General features: G+C 37.8%; 1 protein-coding gene across 6 annotated transcripts in view; it reads left to right on the top strand.

Moving 5' to 3' along the window:
• arfgef1 (ADP-ribosylation factor guanine nucleotide-exchange factor 1 (brefeldin A-inhibited)) overlaps positions 1-19,528 on the top strand; it is an 83,642-nt gene that overhangs the window by 7,803 nt on the left and 56,311 nt on the right. For all 6 annotated transcript variants that reach the window (XM_048174059.1, XM_048174058.1, XM_048174057.1 and 3 more), the window contains exon 2: positions 17,343-17,373. In XM_048174059.1, coding sequence (XP_048030016.1) covers positions 17,343-17,373 — 31 coding nt within the window. The remainder of the gene's footprint in view (positions 1-17,342; positions 17,374-19,528) is intronic.

Raw genomic sequence — 19,528 nt, 5'->3', positions numbered from 1 at the left:
TTTCTGAGGTAAATGTAACATTACATGGCATATTGTTTACAAGCCATTTAATTGACGTCTTTCCGAGGTTGAAACACTGATTGAGTGATTACATGAGACATGATATGGATTTCTGTAAGTTGTACTGTTTCTTTTAACTTACCTTCTGATGTTCAGTCATGTTTATTTTGTGCTGTAACTAGTTGTAAAGAAGAAGAGAAGATCACTTGAACTGAGTGCCACATTAAAGAGTGCCAAAACGGTATTATTGTTATTTAGGGCTGGGCGATATATCGCATGCGATTGTCACGCGCATTTCGTCAGTAAAGCCGGTTCCCTGATTACTGCGAAGTCGCCATCACCTGCTTTCAAAAGGAGTGGCGTTTAATAGACAGAACCGTAGATCATTGACAAGCTACGCAATATCGCGTTCATTATCGCAGATGAATCGCCTTCGATAATGAACGCGGTATTGCGTAGCTTGTCGGTGAACTACGGCTCTGTCTATTAAATGCAGCTCCATTTGAAAGCAGGTGATGGCGATTTAGCGGTAATCAGGGAACCGGCTTTACTGACGAAATGCACGTGACAATCGCATGCGATATATATTGCCCAGCCCTATTGTTATTGTTCGAATTTTGTAATAAAATGGACAGAATTTAAAATCTAAGACTTTGTTTCATGTCAAAAGTAACAAAGCACAAAGCTTATTGCGATTTATTGGATGCACTACCATAGACTAAAAGATTGAATTCAAATCATGAAACCCAGCCCATACCATGATGAAAAGCCCTGGCTGATACAATGCATTTAAATGAAATTGGTCGTTTATATAAAAGATCAGGTTTTTGGATGAAAGTCCAGCATCTTTTAGATCTCTTACTAGACACTTTGTTTCATTACTGGTCTTTGTAAATAATGCATCATCTTTCAGTAGCAGTATCTCATTCAGCCTCTGACAGGTGCTGAATTAATCATAATTCTGCCTCAAGCTAATGAGAGAGACAATACCATTTGACCCACTATTTCTGTCCAGAATCCTGAGTTTGAGATCATACCGCAGTTACGTTGAGGAGTAGGTGGATATGGTCACTCTAAGTTAATAGCAGGCTGATACTAGACTTGCTTTATATCAACCTAGAGGAAGGATGTGCTTTTTTTTGGTCCATTTAATGACTTGAGTTTTTATTTGTTAGCTTTTGTAACAGATAGATGCCTTCAGATTGCAAGGTGCCACCCAAAATGCCACTGTAACAAATTATGTTATGTAGAATGAAAATAATTGATGTGTTTTGTGTGTAGGATCATGACAGTTCTGGCTAACACAATAACATGGTAATTATTCAAAACACAGAAACCAAAATTAAACTTTTCATGTTGCTGAAAACTGAAACTAGAAATAAAGTTTCGTTAATTCAGTTTGGATAATTGAGTAATTGAACTCTTTATGCAGTTGAGGGTGTTGTGTTCTCAGGTGATAAATTTAATCATTTGATAAAGTGAATTCAATTGAGTTCAAAAGCAGCGAGCCGCCTCTTAATGTTTAATAGGGCTGGGTAAAAAATATAGATTTCTCGATTTTAATCGATTCTCATTTTTACGAACCAATATCGATTCTTAAATCCACGCAATATCGCGTTCATATCGCAGATGAATCGCCTTCGATAATGAACGCGATATTGCGTGGCTTTTCAGTGATCTACGGTTCTGTCTATTAAATGCCGCTCCATTTGAAAGCAGGTGATGGTGATTTAGCGGTAATCAGGGAACCGGCTTTACTGACGAAATGCGCGTGACAATCTCATGCGATATATCGCCCAGCCCTAGAATCGATTAGTCTAGTCTGTTTTCAGTTGATGAATGAGCAGAATATGTAGCGCTTCCCATCCAATAAATTGCAATAATCTTTGTGTTTTGTTACTTTTGATATGAAGCAAAGTCTCAGATTTCAAATGACGTCCATCTTATTATGAGTTTCAAAAAATACCGTTTTGTTGCTGTTTAATGTGTCGTGACTGATCGCTGTAGTGCCTCAGTTAAAGAGAAGCAGCAGCACAGAGTGCATGTGAACATCCTCTCCTCCACTTTAATACCAGTTACAGCGCGAAATAAACATGAATGAACATCTGAAGGTATGTTAAAAGATACAGTACAACTTACCGAAATCCATATCATGTCTCGTGTAATAGCTCAATCAGTGTTTCAACCTCGGAAAGACGTCAATAAAACAGCTTGTAAACAATGTCACGTAACGTCACATTTAGAAAAGTGAACTCTAGAATGCAACATTCTGATAAATATAGCTATGCGCCATTACATATTCATAATAATTTTTAATGTTCTTCAATATTTAATGCATGTTTGAATAAATCGGTTATGACAGCCACGATTTAAATGTTTATATTTCAAAACTAATTGGAGTAGAAATATGATTATGTAATTCTGAACTTTATTTATTATAAAAACATCATTGAGTGTATTTTAAAGGTGCCCTAGATTCAAAAATTGAATTTACCTCGGCATAGTTAAATAACAAGAGTTCAGTACATAAAAATGACATACAGTGAGTCTCAAACTCCATTGTTTCCTCCTTCTTATATAAATCTCATTTGTTTAAAAGACCTCCGAAGAACAGGCGAATCTCAACATAACACCGACTGTTACGTAACAGTCGGGATCATTAATATGTACGCCCCCAATATTTGCATATACCAGCCCATGATTGAGGCATTACACAAGGGCAGCCAGTATTAACGTCTGGATGAAAGGCATTAGACAAGGGCAGAACGTCTGGATCTGCACAGGTGAATCAACAGACTAGGTAAGCAAGCAAGGACAATAGCGAAAAATGGCAGATGGAGCAATAATAACTGACATGATCCATGATAACATGATATTTTTAGTGATATTTGTAAATTGTCTTTCTAAATGTTTCGTTAGCATGTTGCTAATGTACTGTTAAATGTGGTTAAAGTTACCATCGTTTCTTACTGTATTCACGGAGACAAGAGAGCCGTCGCTATTTTCATTTTTAAACACTTGCAGTCTGTATAATGCATAAACACAACTCCATTCTTTATAAATCTCTCCAACAGTGTAGCATTAGCCGTTAGCCACGGAGCATAGCCTCAAACTCATTCAGAATCAATGTAAACATCAAAATAAACACTTTTTTCATGTTGTTGTTTAAGGCAAGCGCGAGCTCTTGGGGCGTGGAGCACGAGATTTAAAGGGCCACACACCCTGAATCGGCTCATTTCTAATTATGCCCCAAAATAGGCAGTTAAAAAAATGAATAAAAAAAATCTATGGGGTATTTTGAGCTGAAACTTCACAGACACATTCAGGGGACACCTTAGACTTATATTACATCTTTTAAAAAAAAGTTCTAGGTCACCTTTAAGTGTTTGTATATAAATAAGTTAATTTACTGTAAGTTTCTGTGTGAACGAGACTTTTTGAGACTCACAAATGTAAGTAAATGTGGTTGTCAATCCCAAAAACTGACAGTGTGAACATGACACCGTTTCGGTCAATGATTTTGGCTTTCTAAAACTATTTTGGTTGCCGAAATTTCTGTGCTTCACTTGTTAATTATTTTCATGATATGGCGAATTTGAACATTCGATTTTTGTCTCAATCGTCATTTTAAATGCTGCAAGTGGCATTTTGTTCCATTGTGTTGTGCTCTGTTTTTAAACGCAAGAACTCGTGTACTTATGTAAACACCTCCTAAAAATGTTTCAAATCAGAGTCAGGTGAACAAAGCAGAAACTACATTCACAGTGTTCTTTTTGTCTCAGAAACCATGGCTGGTTAACCAGTGGAGTGAATCCATGTGGTTACACATGCATGCACTTGTTGCCACAGCTTTGGTGTGATTAGTTGGCAGGGCTACACCAGGTCCACCCTCACGCCCCACGTGTTGCGTTGTCCGGACAACCTCCCTCAGCATTTCCTGTGCAGAGCTTAAATTTAATTACAGCTGGGTATTTTCTCTTTCTCATACAATGCAACTGTCAATGGGCAAGTGCTCCCTCCTCAAGCACAGAGCCGGGTGTTTATCTCTGCGGGTGAAAGGAGCATACTGCCTCCCCTTCCATTGGGGCTCTGCTTTTTGGAAGAGTGTTTGTTTATGTGTGAGAGATGATTTGTGGGTGTTTGGGCGGATGCTTGATACTTCAACTGTGGGCTAAATAGATACATTATGCAAATTTGTCTCTGATGTTGTTTGCCATCCATAGACTGACAGAAGGCCTTCATGACACTATCATCAAGGAACCAGTGCAAAAAAAAAAAACAGTTTAAAGGGTTAGTTCACCCAAAAATGAAAATTCTGTCATTACTCACCCTCATGCCGATTCACACCCGTAAGACCTTCGTTAATCTTCAGAACGCAAATTGAGATATTTTTGTTGAAATCCGATGGCTCCGTGAGGCCTGCATAGGGAGCAATGGCATTTCCTCTCTTAAGATCCATAAATGTAGTAAAAACATATTTAAATCAGTTCATGTGAGTACAGTGGTTCAATATTAATATTATAAAGCGACGAGAATATTTTTGGTGCACCAAAAAAACCAAAATAACTACTTATATAGTGATGGCCGATTTCAAAACACTGCTTCAGGAAGCTTCGGAGCATAATGAATCAGCGTGTCGAATCAGCGGTTTGGAGCGCCAAAGTAACGTGATTTCAGCAGTTTGGTGGTTTGACACGCGATCCGAATCATGATTTGATACGCTGATTCATTATGCTCCGAAGCTTCATGAAGCAGTGTTTTGAAATCGGCCATCACTAAATAAGTCGGGGTTTTTTTTTTTTTTTTGGCACACCAAAAATATTCTCATCGCTTTATAATATTAATATTGAACCACTGTACTCACATGAACTGATTTAAATATATTTTTAGCACATTAATGGATCTTGAGAGAGGAAATGTCATTACTGGCAATGGAGGCCTCACTGAGTCATCGGATTTCAACGTAGAAGAAGGATTTTAAAAGTTGCAAGTGGCAATTTGTCCCATTCAGTTTTGCTCCGTATTTAAATCCAAGAACGCATCTTATGTATATCCTAAAAATGTGTTCAGTCAGGGTAAGGTGTACCAATTTAATTGGTTTTGAAGCAGAAACCACATTTACAGTGCTTTGTCACAGTTTTTTGTCTCTTTTTGTCTCAAACTGTGGCTGGTTAACCAGCAGAGGTGTATAGAGTACCTGAAACCATACTTGAATAAAAGTACAGATAACTTACAGCGAAAATGACAAACACGTCAAGTACGTTGGCATAAATTACATATAATATAATATAAAATAAAATAAAATAAAATGAACTGCATTCATGTACTTGTGTAGTGTATGTTTCAGCATTATTGTAATGAGAGCGGGTTTAATCTTTAAATGCTCTCACTCAAATAGTTCTCATGCATTCCATTAAGCAGTCTCAGCACCTTTTATGGTTAACACTTACAGCTTTACTGAAAGGTGGAGTACAGCCCAGGTGAGAATTGCTTCAGGCTTGTTACCTGGATCAGTTTAGATTCATATCCTATTTTAAGGTGCAGCATCACTCAACAAATACAAGTTTGTCTGCATGGTTGTGTTCACGTAAAGTCTCATCTAATAATTGACCTTACTTAGCCCTAAAGTGCACATATAAATTCAAATCCTCAAAGTCGGCATGAAATGAAAATTCACCTTATTATCAATCAAACTGCATGTTATAGATATTATTGTGAACGATCCATCCATGTATATTAGGGCTGGGACAATACATTGATTCTTGATCGATACAATGAATCTGGATCGATCCTGATATTTTCTCACTTGAAGCTTAGTTTTAACAGCAGATGGCGCTCTAGGCTAGTTTTTAACTGCAGACTCTCAGATGCTCACGAAGAAGACTGCTGGACAGCGCTTGTGCGTTCGGCTGGGTCATGTAAGTGGTTAAATATAAATGTTTAAATATTGGCTCAGAATGCTTTTATGATGCGAGATTTGTAATTCGCTTTAACCTTTTCGAACTTTATGAATGCCTATTTTAGTTTTAACTGGTGTGTGTAAAGGAAATGGAAGCAGGCAGTGTAAGAGTGTTAGTAAAGCACGTATAGTAGTGCCATCTGCTGTTAAATACTAAGCTCAGAATCGATTCGAGAGAGAATCGCGATACATCGGAAAATTTCAGAATCACTCCAGATTCTTTGTATCGCGAATCAAGAGTCGATGTATTGTCCCAGCCCTAATGTATATGTAATATGTTTCAATCAAGTTTTTTTGTAACCTTAATATTTAATCAAATGTCGTCATTGTCGTCTTTTGGTGAAAATGACTTCTGTCTGGTGACGTAATTTAATTTGCTTAAACCCACCCAGACAAGCTTGTGTTCATGTTCCTCCATTTCCGAGTGCAATACCCACATCTCAAAGTCCAATCCACAACCAACACATAGAAAAAAGTCCCGCCCTATGTTTTTTTTTCCAATAATCTGTTACACTCGAATGTACCTCACAATACAGAAGAAAAGATCTGACTTGACTTTGCGAATTTAAGGTACAAATGTGCACACTTTAGGGATAGATAAGGTACAGAGGTGTACACTCTAAAATTGTCATTAATTAAAAACCTTTAGCTCTGGTTTCACAGACAGGGCTTAGATTAAGCCAGGATTAGACCTTAGTACATTTAATTAGCTTTTAGTGAAGTGAAGTGAAGCGAAGCGAAGCGAAGTGACATGTGGCCAAGTATGGTGACCCATACTCGGAATTTTTGCTCTGCATTTAACCCATCCTAGTGCGCACACACACAGCAGTGAACACACACACACCATGAACACACACCCGGAGCAGTGGGCAGCCATTGCTGCGGCGCCCGGGGAGCAGTTGGGGGTACGGTGCCTTGCTCAAGGGTCTCACCTCAGTCGTGGTATTGAAGGTGGGGAGAGCGCTGGATATTCACTCCCCTCACCGACAATCCCTGCCAGACCTGAGACTCGAACCCATGACCTTTGGGTTACAAGTCCGACTGCCCAATGACAGCTATAAACATGCCTTAGAAAAAACATTACTGGTGTGCATCTTGAGACAAAACAATGGCAAGTTGCTTTCAGTTAAACCGGCTCACACATGCATTTTAGTCTGGGACTAGGCTTAAGTCTTGTCTGTGAAACCAGGGGTTAAATTTTAAATTAAAAGCTTAAAATTTTACAAGGCCACTTGCTGAACAAACAATCAAAAAAAGCAATGCATTTTACCATACTGTTAGTTCTGCAACACATTCAGATGTTACAAATGCCCATAAGAACTGGTGCCTTCTGATTCCTAAAAGTCTCTGCAACGTTTATTCATTTTTCATGCACAGAAGTTGCCCAATCCTAAACATGTGGGTGCAACGAAAATACTAGGTTTGTAAGGCAAGAGTTCATTTAAATAGTTTCTCTGGTTGTCAAGTGTGCCATCGCTGCTTGGATATGTGCGCTTTGAAATGGTAATTTATCTGTAGGAGTGAAGGAAAAAACGCACCACTGCTCTCAGGTAACAGCAGTCGCTGTTGAGAATGGCATTGGGGTTGTTTGGGAAGCTTGGTTTTGATAAATGTCTCCTTTTAAAAACCCATTTATGACTGATTTGTGCTCAAATCACAATGTCAAGCCTTCTAATCGGGCACAAAATGTAGGTAAGGATCAGCCTCTGTCTTTCAGCCCTGGATCTGGGAATCAAGTGGACAAAGTTTTCCAAGAGCCAGAGGGACTTCAATCCAGACATCTTGTGAAATAAGCTCAGCTTGGATGTATCTGTGTCTTGGCTCGAGAGTTGCGGAATGATTCCACACTAGAAAAAATGAAGGAGGAGGAGAAGAACGCTTCAATGAGACCCCATCTTACGGCGTCTACTTGATCTCCATTCACACACCCTCAGGCTATGCAAGCGGCTTCTGATTGGTTTGTCTTGTAGACTGCAGTCGTCGCATTAGTGTGCGTGTGTTGCCTTGGTGTTGATCACGTGGTGTACTGCAGAACTCCCGAAGGACCATATTGTTTATCTTTCCCCAGCGATGGAGCTGCAGCATGTGTATACCGCAAAACACAACACCATCCTTTATGCTTTTTGCTTAATTGATGGAACAAACCTCTCCAGGCAGCTGGAGACTGAATTAGCTCAGAGAGTTGTTTGCCCAGGTGAGGGTGTCTCAGAGCAGTCATCTCATTCCTACCATGCTGTTGTCTAAAACACCAAAGCAGGATACCAATAAGCAAGTATATACATTTGACATTTGCAATCGAGATTGATAGCAAAATAGAAATATGCAATTACAGAGCTCCTCTGCAATTACTGCCAGTGTGAAGGAGAGAGACTGTCAACAGTTGGGGCTTTTTTGCCGTCCTACCGAGTGAAGCTCCCCATGGTGTAGCTGTACGGAGTGACATGTCATGACATGCTTTGCTTTCAGCCCACCATTTGCACCATGAGTGAAAGTAAAGGTATTTCTGCTTCATTACAGTTGCGACTGACACCTCCGGAGCTGATATATTCTCAGGTAGAACACGGACACCTGTCTTCAACAATTTGTTTGGCATTTATGATGTCCCACACGAGCCCCACATTCCTGACCAAATAAGCAAAGACTGCAAAGGGAGATATTTTCTTTAACAGAAATCCCTTTTTAAGGACTACAACAAATGGCTGGTAGGGACTACAACGAGCTTCTTCCTGGATTGGTGACATGACAAACCCCAAAATTTACATAAACCCTGCCCCCGGGAACACGCAACAAAGGGAACGAGGCCATGTTGGGCTGCTTTAGAGAAGAGGAAGAGTTGTTGTAGTGTTGTTGCCATGCGGTCATTTTACACCGGACTGCTTCACAAACGAGGGTCAATTCAGTGCTGGATTTGCACAAAAGATTAAGATGACGGCACATGCTAGTCGATGAATTGAATCAACTCCACAGCAACTACATAAATTTATCCACTAACCATTCAGAAACGTCCAGATGCATTCTAAAAGTTGTAACTTCTTCCTGAGTCTCTCCATCAGTGTCCGACTCTGGTTTGAACAATGTAAGGCTGAACACAGTTACTGACAATCGTCATTTTGCCTGCGTGAGATTCTCCAGCTTTGTTGTTGTTGAGCAACCAAAGTGCGAGCTGTTAAAGCTCTGCCCTCTTCTGGAAAGGAGACCGGGAGCAGCAGCTCATTTGCATTTAAAGGGACACATACACAAAAAAACAAAAAAAAAAACGGTGTGTTTTTGCTCACACCCAAATAGGGGAAAATTTGACAAGCTATAATAAATGATCCGTGGGGTGTCTTGATCTGAAACTTCAGACACATTCTGGGGACACCAGAGACTTGTATTACATCTTGTAAAAGGGTCATTATAGGACCCCTTTAATGACGCTTTTAAATGTAATTTTTATCAAATCTTAAAATGAATATGTATTTTTCATAATTTTGTGATGCCTAAATTCACTTGTAGCATTTAAAATGACTGGTTTTAGTTTTCAGTGTTTTATTTTTCATTTATTTGGATAAAGTGTTTGTAATTACTAATGTTTTGCCCCTTTGTAATCGTACTATCAGCGACTTGGTAAGATCACCTAGAGTGAACGAATGCAGTCATCCTAGAGCCATCCTACATCAATTATTTGGTTGTAGGTTTGGTTTACATTAATTATGCTAGTATCATTGCTTGGACTGGAGTGAATCATGGCTCTGTGCAGTTTAGTTCTTTTTTTACGTTATTTCATCATGCTGAACTGTCAGCGCTTGTCCTTAGAGCTCAATTATCTCTGAGCTGCCATCAGCGCATCCCGAGCATACATAATTCAAACTGATTATTACTGTTTATTTTATCATGAAGCACAACTGTTTCTGTAACATTCTGTCATTTGTATAATTTGGTAAATTTTGTCTTTAAAGCGCCTTCTACAGCCATAGACATCCATAAAGATGTCTTTGGCCATTTTATCACCTCACTCTTTTCGACCATTGCATATGTGAGACTGGGTAGTTGACTAGTCATTTAGATGACTAGTTAATTTTGAAGATGTGTAGTTTTGCACATCCCAGTATATGACATTCAGTGTAATCTTATTGTCTGTTACACACATTTGTTCTCATTCTTTGGCAGCTGAATACAGTAGGCCTGCTTTAGTCTATTTTTTTTTTTCCCCATGGCTATGTGGAATGCCATGTGTTCCAGTCCAGGGATTCGCAGAAGGTCTAGAGGCCCTGCTAAAGTCAACAGGGTGACACACGGAAGCCCTCCTAATGTGGGTCAGTGCAGATTCAGGGTGGACAGATACAGCTCTGTGCTCCTCGTTCACCACACACACATGCATTATGTAGAAAATTTAAATTGAAACAAGCCTTGGTAATGCTTTTTAGACAGAGCCAGAATTGTATGAACTGTATGGAGTTAACAGAAGGTTTATTTATTTAACACACTTTTTTTGGAAACTGTGAGTGCTGGGTGGCACAGTGAGATTTCATCAGTTCTTTGAAGCTGATTGTAACTGAAAGAAATGTAATTATGCAGTGTCATAATATGTTGTCCCAACTGTCGGCTCAGAAAGAGTGGGCGCTGGCAACGTTTCAAGAGCATAATGGTGCCAACTGTTAGAATGCACCACTATGGAGTACAGTAAGACTGTGTTTTGTGCTACTCATCATATTTTTTTAAGATGTATAGGATGTTTGTAGCTCAATGATTAGGGGGGTGTTCACACTTGGCAGGTTTGTTTTGATTAAAAGAACCCTGGTGCGTTTGCTTTGTTAATGTGGTTCATTTGAATAAGTGTGAACGCTGCCATCTGAACCCTGGTGTGTACCAAACAAGTGGACCAAGACCGCTGAAAAGATGGGTCTCGGTCCGCTTCCAAACGAACTCTGGTGCAGTTTGAATAAAATATGAACACATCACAGAACAAAGACATGTAAATTTACCATAAACAGGTCATGATGTCACAAGATGCAACCCTAAAAAGGACAGAATGCTCAAGCATACCTGTTTTTCTCGTCAAAGTCACAATGTTGCCCTTTACAGTTCAGTACAGGCATCAAGAACTGCGTCTCCTCACAGCAAATCTTCTTCTTGTGTGTGTGATGGAGGGATTCCCTCACCTGTTTTGACTCCTTTACACATTTTATAAGCTCCTCATGGGTTCTCAGCTGGTCAAAACACCATCATATGTAAGCTATGCTCATGCAACATGCACATATAGCCCAGCACACAGCATTATTTTTTTTTAATGTTCGGTAAGTTCTGTCACGAAATATACGTCATAAAAGATGACCAATCAGGTTGTGATCGTATCTCTATGCCTTTAGGTTTGGTATCTTTGGGTTCAGTGTTAAAAGTGCCAATGTGAATGCTAAGCGGACCAGGACTAGATGTTGTTGTTTTTTTTTGTACAGACCAAATGAACTAACTCTACACTGAGTGGGACAAACCGTCCATTGCAAAGCACATGGACTAAGTCAGAACTAGAACGTTGAATTTGGGAACGGGAATTTTGTTGTCGCGCCGCATCCAGTGTAGACAGTATCACTGATTATAATGGGTTCTATTGTCTTTTAATGTGTCGGGCCACTCATGTCCGGTGTAGACACGGTGTAAGCAAACCAAACTACAAGTGTGAACACACCCTTAGGCCCGTTTACACTAGTGCGTTGCCGCGGGTTGTTTACACTGTTGCCGCGGGTTGTTTTTTCATGTCCGCGGTAGGGCTGGGCGATATATCGCATGCGATTCTCACGCGCATTTCGTCAGTAAAGCCGGTTCCCTGATTACCGCTAAATCGCCATCACCTGCTTTCAAATGGAGCGCCATTTAACAGACAGAGCCGTAGTTCACTGATAAGCCACGCAATATCACGTTCATATCGCAGATGAATCGCCTTCGATAATGAACGCGATATTTGCGTGGCTTATCAGTGAACTACGGCTCTATGTAAGAATGACAGCTAGTGGTTGAAATGGGACTGCAGTCCAAATTCAAAATATTGTTTGCCCCGCCCCCTCCTCTTCAGACACGACGCTCTCGCGGGTTGCCAGTTTGAAGACACGCAACAGGAGCTTATCTGTTTATCCAGTGACACACAAGACCTGCAAATACAGTTTAATTAATGCATCATGAATGAATGCATTCATGTATATTCAGTGTCACAATACCAATACATTTCTGAAATGTAAGTAATAAAATTAATGTATTATTTAATCACATAATTAAAATAATGTACATAATGCAGGGCATATTTTTGCTACAAAGCCAAAAAGCCTTGAATATTGGTGGAACCTCTAGATGGGATGCTTTTCTGGAAGATTTTCCTTTACAATTCAGCTGTGATGTGGAGGCTGTGATTTGTTTTTCTTGATTTGTTTGCTCAAGCCCAAAGTCTTTCTCAAGGTCAGTTCACTGCTTTCTCTGAAGATTAGAAAAATAAGTGCATTGAATGGATCTAATGCAATGGATTGAGAGGATAAATTTAGACCAAGGGTGTTTTCAGTATTGAAATTTCAGGTAACACAATACATGTGGCTCTCTGGGAAATTATCATGTTGCTATGGTTTCCATGTTTTACCAGGGACAGTCTACCACTAAAACTGATTAAACCGATCTACATCCTGCACTGCGGTGAACCCAGTGAATACAGCTACTTTAGTTTAATCTAACCAGTCATAGACCTGAGCTACGCAGTAAACGAAGCTCTTAGAAGAATAGGTTCTATATAGAAACTTAAAGGGTTCAGGCGCTTCATATATAGAACATTTTAGTGGTTCCCATCATGGGATCATTTTATTGATTTAGTTTAAAATTGTTTTAAAAAATAGTCTAAAAATCAGGGCCATACCCACCACTGAGGTCCGGACTTCGTTATTATGACAGAAATGTTAAATGACCGATAGAAATAATCAGGGTTGGAAACTAATAAACTTTTGTGTAGTTATGCCATTTTGAATTGAAAATGTAGCTGTATTTTACATGATTCATGTAATGGAATTCATAACAGTCAATGTGACAAGACAAGGAACATTAGCAAAGCTGTTTTCATCATATTAGGCATGAGATTAATAATGAATGTGCACATATTGTGAATTAATTTAATAAACTTAGTTTATTAAGATGGTATTAAGATGCGTTTTGGTCAATCGGATCACAAGAAGACGAGACATACCGGTTTACACCTGCTGTTTTAATCTCTTTTTTCCATTTTCAACCATTTCTGTCCTGATATTTTTTTTAGGAGAGGGTCTAGGGGCGGGTAAATGTATGAGTTTTTCAGATGTTTCGATTTAATAGACAAAACGAGCTTGCGCAATTTACATATGAATGCATAAGGAGATGACGGAAAAACATACAGAGAGTAGCAGCTTTAATTTCTTTCATGCTTTGATAGACGTAAGACCACTCCGAACGCGGTGAGTGCATGTTAGAAATGAGGAATGGTGAGAGAACACTGTGTTGGGTACATTTTTCATCTTCAAACCAAATTTGGGTCTTTAGCCGACAAAGTTTAAATCCCATCTGGGGTTTAAACTTTGTCGGCTTTGTACTGACATATAATTTATGCTACTGCCCACTGACAAAGTTTTAAAGCTATTGTTACCCATTTTTTGGCCTTTAAACATCTTAAAATTTTCTCAGATTTTTTCATACCTCTGAAAACCCCTAGCAAGATCAGTTTGGGGACCTCTGTAAATATTAAACCTGTTAATTATTAAACATGTTAGTTCTCTGCTTTCAAAGTATAAACGACCACTACTGCTAATTAAAATAAAATGCTAATCATAGCTAATATCGCAGTATGGTCCCAGCTATATCCCTAATATTTTTGGAAATGCATGCAGAGTGATGGAGAATGATCTGAGTGCAAGCAGACACCAGCGCTCGATATTCTGTCCATGTTCGTAGGCAGTTTAGTGCGTTGGAGGCTGTCTGTCAGCAGAGCGTGTAGATGTCATTATGCTGCTATACTCGTCATTGTTTACTGCCGAGAGGAGGAAGGAGAGTGCTCTTTCTACAGTATTACATTGTTCCCGTGCTGAGCACTTAGTCATTCATGACTGCAGCTGCTCGCTGAGACCAGAGGCACTTGTTCAGAATAAACATATTCAGTCCAAACTACTTTCTAGACACCAGCACAGGTTGAAGTAGTCAGATATTCTGACCTGTGAGTAACAGCACGACTGACTTGTGTTGGTGCAAAGTGCTTGTATGCTAATGAATCCAGGTGTTAAAACTGATTTAAAGTGTAATTTATGTAATGTTGAACCTTTGAGATGTTTGCAGCAAGTACCTCCGACTCTGGGCCTCTCGTTAGTAAATTTTTGCAACACTCTGAATGCATTTCTGATGCAGTTAATGACTGATTTCAGAAGAAGAGGTGTTAAAGGGTCCACGTGTAATTAAATTCTTTAGTGTTAGCAGTGGAAATGGCTCTTGACAGAAGGATGTTCTGGTAGTGATGTAAATGAAGGAGCTGTCTATGTTTGGTGTCATTGATTGAGCCCTTGCTTTTTGGATGATTAAATATTTTAATATTTTTTTTTAATATTTTGGATGATTTAATTATGCTTTTAACTACCAATAATAGTGTGGAAAGCCAGAGGCTTACAGTTAAACATCTGTTTGTTTACTCTAGAATGTGCATTTACATTTGCGGGAGCGGCCTGAAAATAATAATAAAAAATAAAAAAATTCAACTGTGTTGAGCTCTTTGATTTAATCTTTTGGGATTAAAGGTGTACGTAACAGTCGGGGTGTATGCCCCCAATATTTGCATATGCCAGCCCATGTTCCCAACATTATGAAAGGCATTACACAAGGGCAGCCAGTATTAACGTCTGGATCTGCACAGCTGAATCATCAGACTAGGTAAGCAAGCAAGAACAATAGCGAAAAATGGCAGATGGATCGATAATAACTGACATGATCCATGATATCATGATATTTTTAGTGATATTTGTAAATTGTCTTTCTAAATGTTTCGTTAGCATGTTGCTAATGTACTGTTAAATGTAGTTAAAGTTACCATCGTTTCTTACTGTATTCACGGAGACAAGAGAGCCGTCGCTATTTTCGTTTTTAAACAATTGCAGTCTGTATAATTCATAAACACAACTTCATTCTTTATAAATCTCTCCAACAGTGTAGCACTAGCCGTTAGCCACGGAGCACAGCCTCAAATTCATTCAGACTCAAATGTAACCAATATAACAGTATACAATACTCACATAATCCGACGCATGCATGCCGCATGCATGACGAACACTTTGTAAAGATCCATTTGAGGGTTATATTAGCTGTGTGAACTTTGTTTAAGGCACTGTTTAAGGCAAGCGCGAGCTCCGTGGGCAGAGAGCATGAGATTTAAAGGGGCCGCACAGCATAAATCGGCTCATATTTAATGATGCCCCAAAATAGGCAGTTAAAAAAAATAATTAAAAAAAATCTATGGGGTATTTTGAACTGAAACTTCACAGACACATTCAGGGGACACCTTAGACTTATATTACATCTTGTAAAAAAACGTTCGATGGCACCTTTAAAATGTGATGAGATTTCTCGTGGAGGTGAAAAGCAGTCTCGTAATAGCCTGTGGACATGACGGAGTGCAAGGGTGAAATTAGAATATGCCACTTCTACATTTCTACACTTCTACATTTAGATTATGCCTCCACTGTCATTTTGCTTTTTATAAAAATAAAAACCATTTAATTCAGTTGGATAACGATCGCTTCAATTCCATCCAGCTCATCCAACACGAGCAGCAGAGTCGTACATAGTGGAGCAGGAATCAGAGTTCACTGATCATGTGACGAGAGATGACTGACAAGACTAAGGCGGAGCATTCGTTGCACAACACAGCCAGTTAGGAGGTCAAAATTTGTAGAAGCTCATAAATCATGTACAGTTCTAAGGTCTGAAGAGACTCATATGAAATCATACAGGAGAGTCAGTTGAGTTTGTGCCAAAACCTTTTACAGTGCTTGAGTATTGTCTTTTACTGCATACTCAGAAAGTTGACATTCATTACAAGATGATTAGTTAAACCATTTCAAATGCACCTGCAGACTCTTTTTCCACTCTTTTTCTCTTTCCACTTTTTTTGTCTCATGAGCTAACTGTCTCGTCACAACCCTGATGGATGATTGGATGAACGTTTGTCAGAAAAAAAATATATATATAATTATTAAAAAGAAAATATATACACCACCGCTCAAAAGTTTGGGATCGGTAAGATTTTTAATGTTTTTAAAAGAAGTTTCGTCTGCTCACCAAGGCTTAATTTATTTAATTAAAAATACAGTTAAAAACAGTAATATTGTGAAAAATTATAACAATTTAAAATAACTGTTTTCTATTTGAATATATTTTACAAAGTAATTTATTCTCGTGTTGGCAAAGCTGAATTTTCAGCATCAATTCTCCAGTCTTCAGTGTCACATGATCCTTCAGAAATCATTGTAATATGATGATTAGTTCCTCAAGAAATATTTGTTATTATTATCAATGTTGAAAACAGTTGTATACTTTTTTTTCAGGATTCCTTGATGAATAGAAAGTTCAAAAGAACAGCATTTATCTAAAATACAAAGCTTTTGTAACATTTTACACTACCGTTCAAAAGTTTGGGGTCAGTAAGAATTTTTATTTTTATTTTTTTGAAAAGAAATTAAAGAAATTAATACTTTTATTCAGCAAGGATGCATTAAATCAATCAAAAGTGACAGTAAAGACATTTATAATGTTACAAACAGTAATTTTAAATTGTAATAATATTTCACAATATTACTGTTTTTACTGTATTTTTAATTAAGTAAATGAGCAGATGAAACTTCTTTTAAAAACATTAAAAATCTTACCAATCCAATAAAAATACTAATAAAATAACGAATAAAAATACTAAGATAAAGAAAATATTTTTTATAGGATTTTAAAATATATATATATATATATATATATATATATATATATATATATATATATATATATATATATATATATATATATATATATATATATATATATATATATATATATATATATATATATATATATAATATATATATAATATTTTAAAATCCTATAAAAAATATTTTCTTTATCTTAGTATTTTTATATAATTATTATTTTTAAGACCACACAGATTTGCATAATGCTATATTGTATCTTAAGCGTCTCTTGAACTTCAAACTCTTGTGTTTCCCTGGCAGTAGACAGTAAACAAGTCTACCGTCTGATTAAGTCTGTATTTATAGCTGCTTTCAATTCAACCTCATTAGCCCTTATGGAGTGCTAGTTTATTTTTTTCTTTATTGTTTACTACACTCCTGTGACTATTTTCTTTTTTCTTTTGCAGAGGAAATCAAGGCAGAATCTGAGAAATTAAGGTAAGTCGATATCTTATGCCACACCCCAGCTGTTGAGATATTGAACGTATATTTCAAACCTTCCTTCATTGTTGTCAGGTTCAGTGCTTGTAATGCAGCGCTGACATTTTCCAGAGAGTAACCACACGCGGCCCCTTTGTGTTTTGGCTGCTGCCCTGCCCTCATTGTGATTTGTGAGTGTGTGTTCCGTGCCAGTGAAAAACACCCCCTCGCAGCCTGTGTCGTTAATGTGCTTGGAGACCTTGCTGTGACTAGGACACAGGAATGAGACGTACTGTGCTCAGGGCTCTCTGCAGGGCCAGGGCAGCCCGTTCTGAGGTTGTTCCTCACCTCCCTCAGCCCTTGATCTCAGATGGATCCTAGGGACAGCATGCATTCACCCTCTACATCCATTCATTCACAGCTCACCTGTTTCACCCCATCTGTCTTGCTTTCACTTCCATGTCCTTGTCTTTTGGTATTTCTCCCCTTTGTTGCTTTCAGATTTCTGTTTTGAAACAAGGAGCACTCCTTCCAAGCAGTGGTTCTATTTTTAGTACTTTTTTTTTATTGAAACACCATTTATCACAGCAAAACTCTTTGTGAATATGAATCTTTAACTACACTTTGTCATAGAAAATGTGTCAGTAAAAGTGTATTTTTAATATTATTAATATTTAAATTAATATTGAAATCATTTGAAGATTAGCATGATTTAATTGTGTATATAATTTTTTTCATGTGTTTGTGTGTGTGTGTATATATATATATATATATATATATATATATATATATATATATATATATATATATATATATATATATATATATATATATATATATATATATATATATATATACATACACTACCTTTCAAAAGACTTTTGTCTTTCAATGTTTTTCTTTATTCTTACTAAGTTTACATTTATTTAATCAAAATTACAGGAAAAATGTATATACAAAGTTATTCTGTCTTCAGAAGGTTTGTGAATTCTGGAATCCGGTACTTAAGGCCAGAAATCGGATTGTGAAATAAAATTAATTTAGATTCCGCTTGTAATGTGATTTAAAACCATTTCAAGCGCATAGGCGTGCACAGAATGCCGCCTCACATGTAGTGCGCATTACTGAATTGAGTTCTCGTACGCATCTTCTTGCGCTTGAACGCACAAATACACACAAAATTGTCAAAATATCCTCGTGTAAACAGTCTGTTTTGTATTAAGTGAACGGAAACAGTTGAGAAAGAAAACGCGTGTAACCGTATATTAGATCCTGCATCATTTCTTAAAGTGACAGCAGCCTAATAAACCTGCTGCTGTCTGTCATTAGTGTTAATCAAAGAAAATTAAACTGGGAATCAATAAGTAGAACCGGATTCTTTAAAATTCAAAGGATACCCAACCCTAGTCATGAGTGTCACATGATCCTTCAGAAATCATTCTAATATGCTGATTTTGGTGCTCAAGAAACATTTTTTTTTTCGCTGTTGTGCAGTAGATTACCATGTTAGCTCACATTTGTCAATTTTTTACAATATAATGTCATTCAGTAGGTTTTATTTTTTGGGACATTTAAGATTCAGAAAATGTCAAAGTCGTGCTTTTTGTGATATTTATCAGGAACGTTATGGATTTAATGCAGGTTAAGCTGTATCGACTGCATCTGTGGCATAATGTCGATTACCACAGAAAATAATGTTCTCTGGGCCCCTGGAATTTTCAAAGTCAAAGAATAAACATTTAAAATACTCACTGTTAGACATTAACATATATGTGAAGCTATATACAATAACTCATCACCATGCATCATTAAACAATAAAAAGTATGCGCTGGAAAATTCAGCTTTTTCTCTTACCTATCATAGTTTTCCTTTGTTAAATGCGTTACATTTTTTACAAATTGAAGCGCTGGGGAAATCAGCATGCCACAAATGCTCTCATAAGATCTTAACTTGTAATCTTTTAAAATAGCACTAGATGATTCTCTCTTCCCCAGATGTCTCATCGTTGCACTATGCTTACGGGCTATTTGTGCTCTTCCTGATTACCGACTTGGTTTAACTCTATGGAAACAAGAATCCTCAGAAGAGTTTGTTTTGGTGAGGGGGCAGAGAGAGAAACAGGGAGAGCTCAGTCTAAATGAGAGATGTGTGAGGTAATCTCGGGACCCAGTG

This window comes from Megalobrama amblycephala, linkage group LG22 (assembly GCF_018812025.1).
Source record: "Megalobrama amblycephala isolate DHTTF-2021 linkage group LG22, ASM1881202v1, whole genome shotgun sequence".
In the NCBI taxonomy this organism is placed as follows: domain Eukaryota; kingdom Metazoa; phylum Chordata; class Actinopteri; order Cypriniformes; family Xenocyprididae; genus Megalobrama; species Megalobrama amblycephala.
Note: the sequence above shows the minus strand (reverse complement) of the source record. Positions and strands in the feature narration are given on the sequence as shown.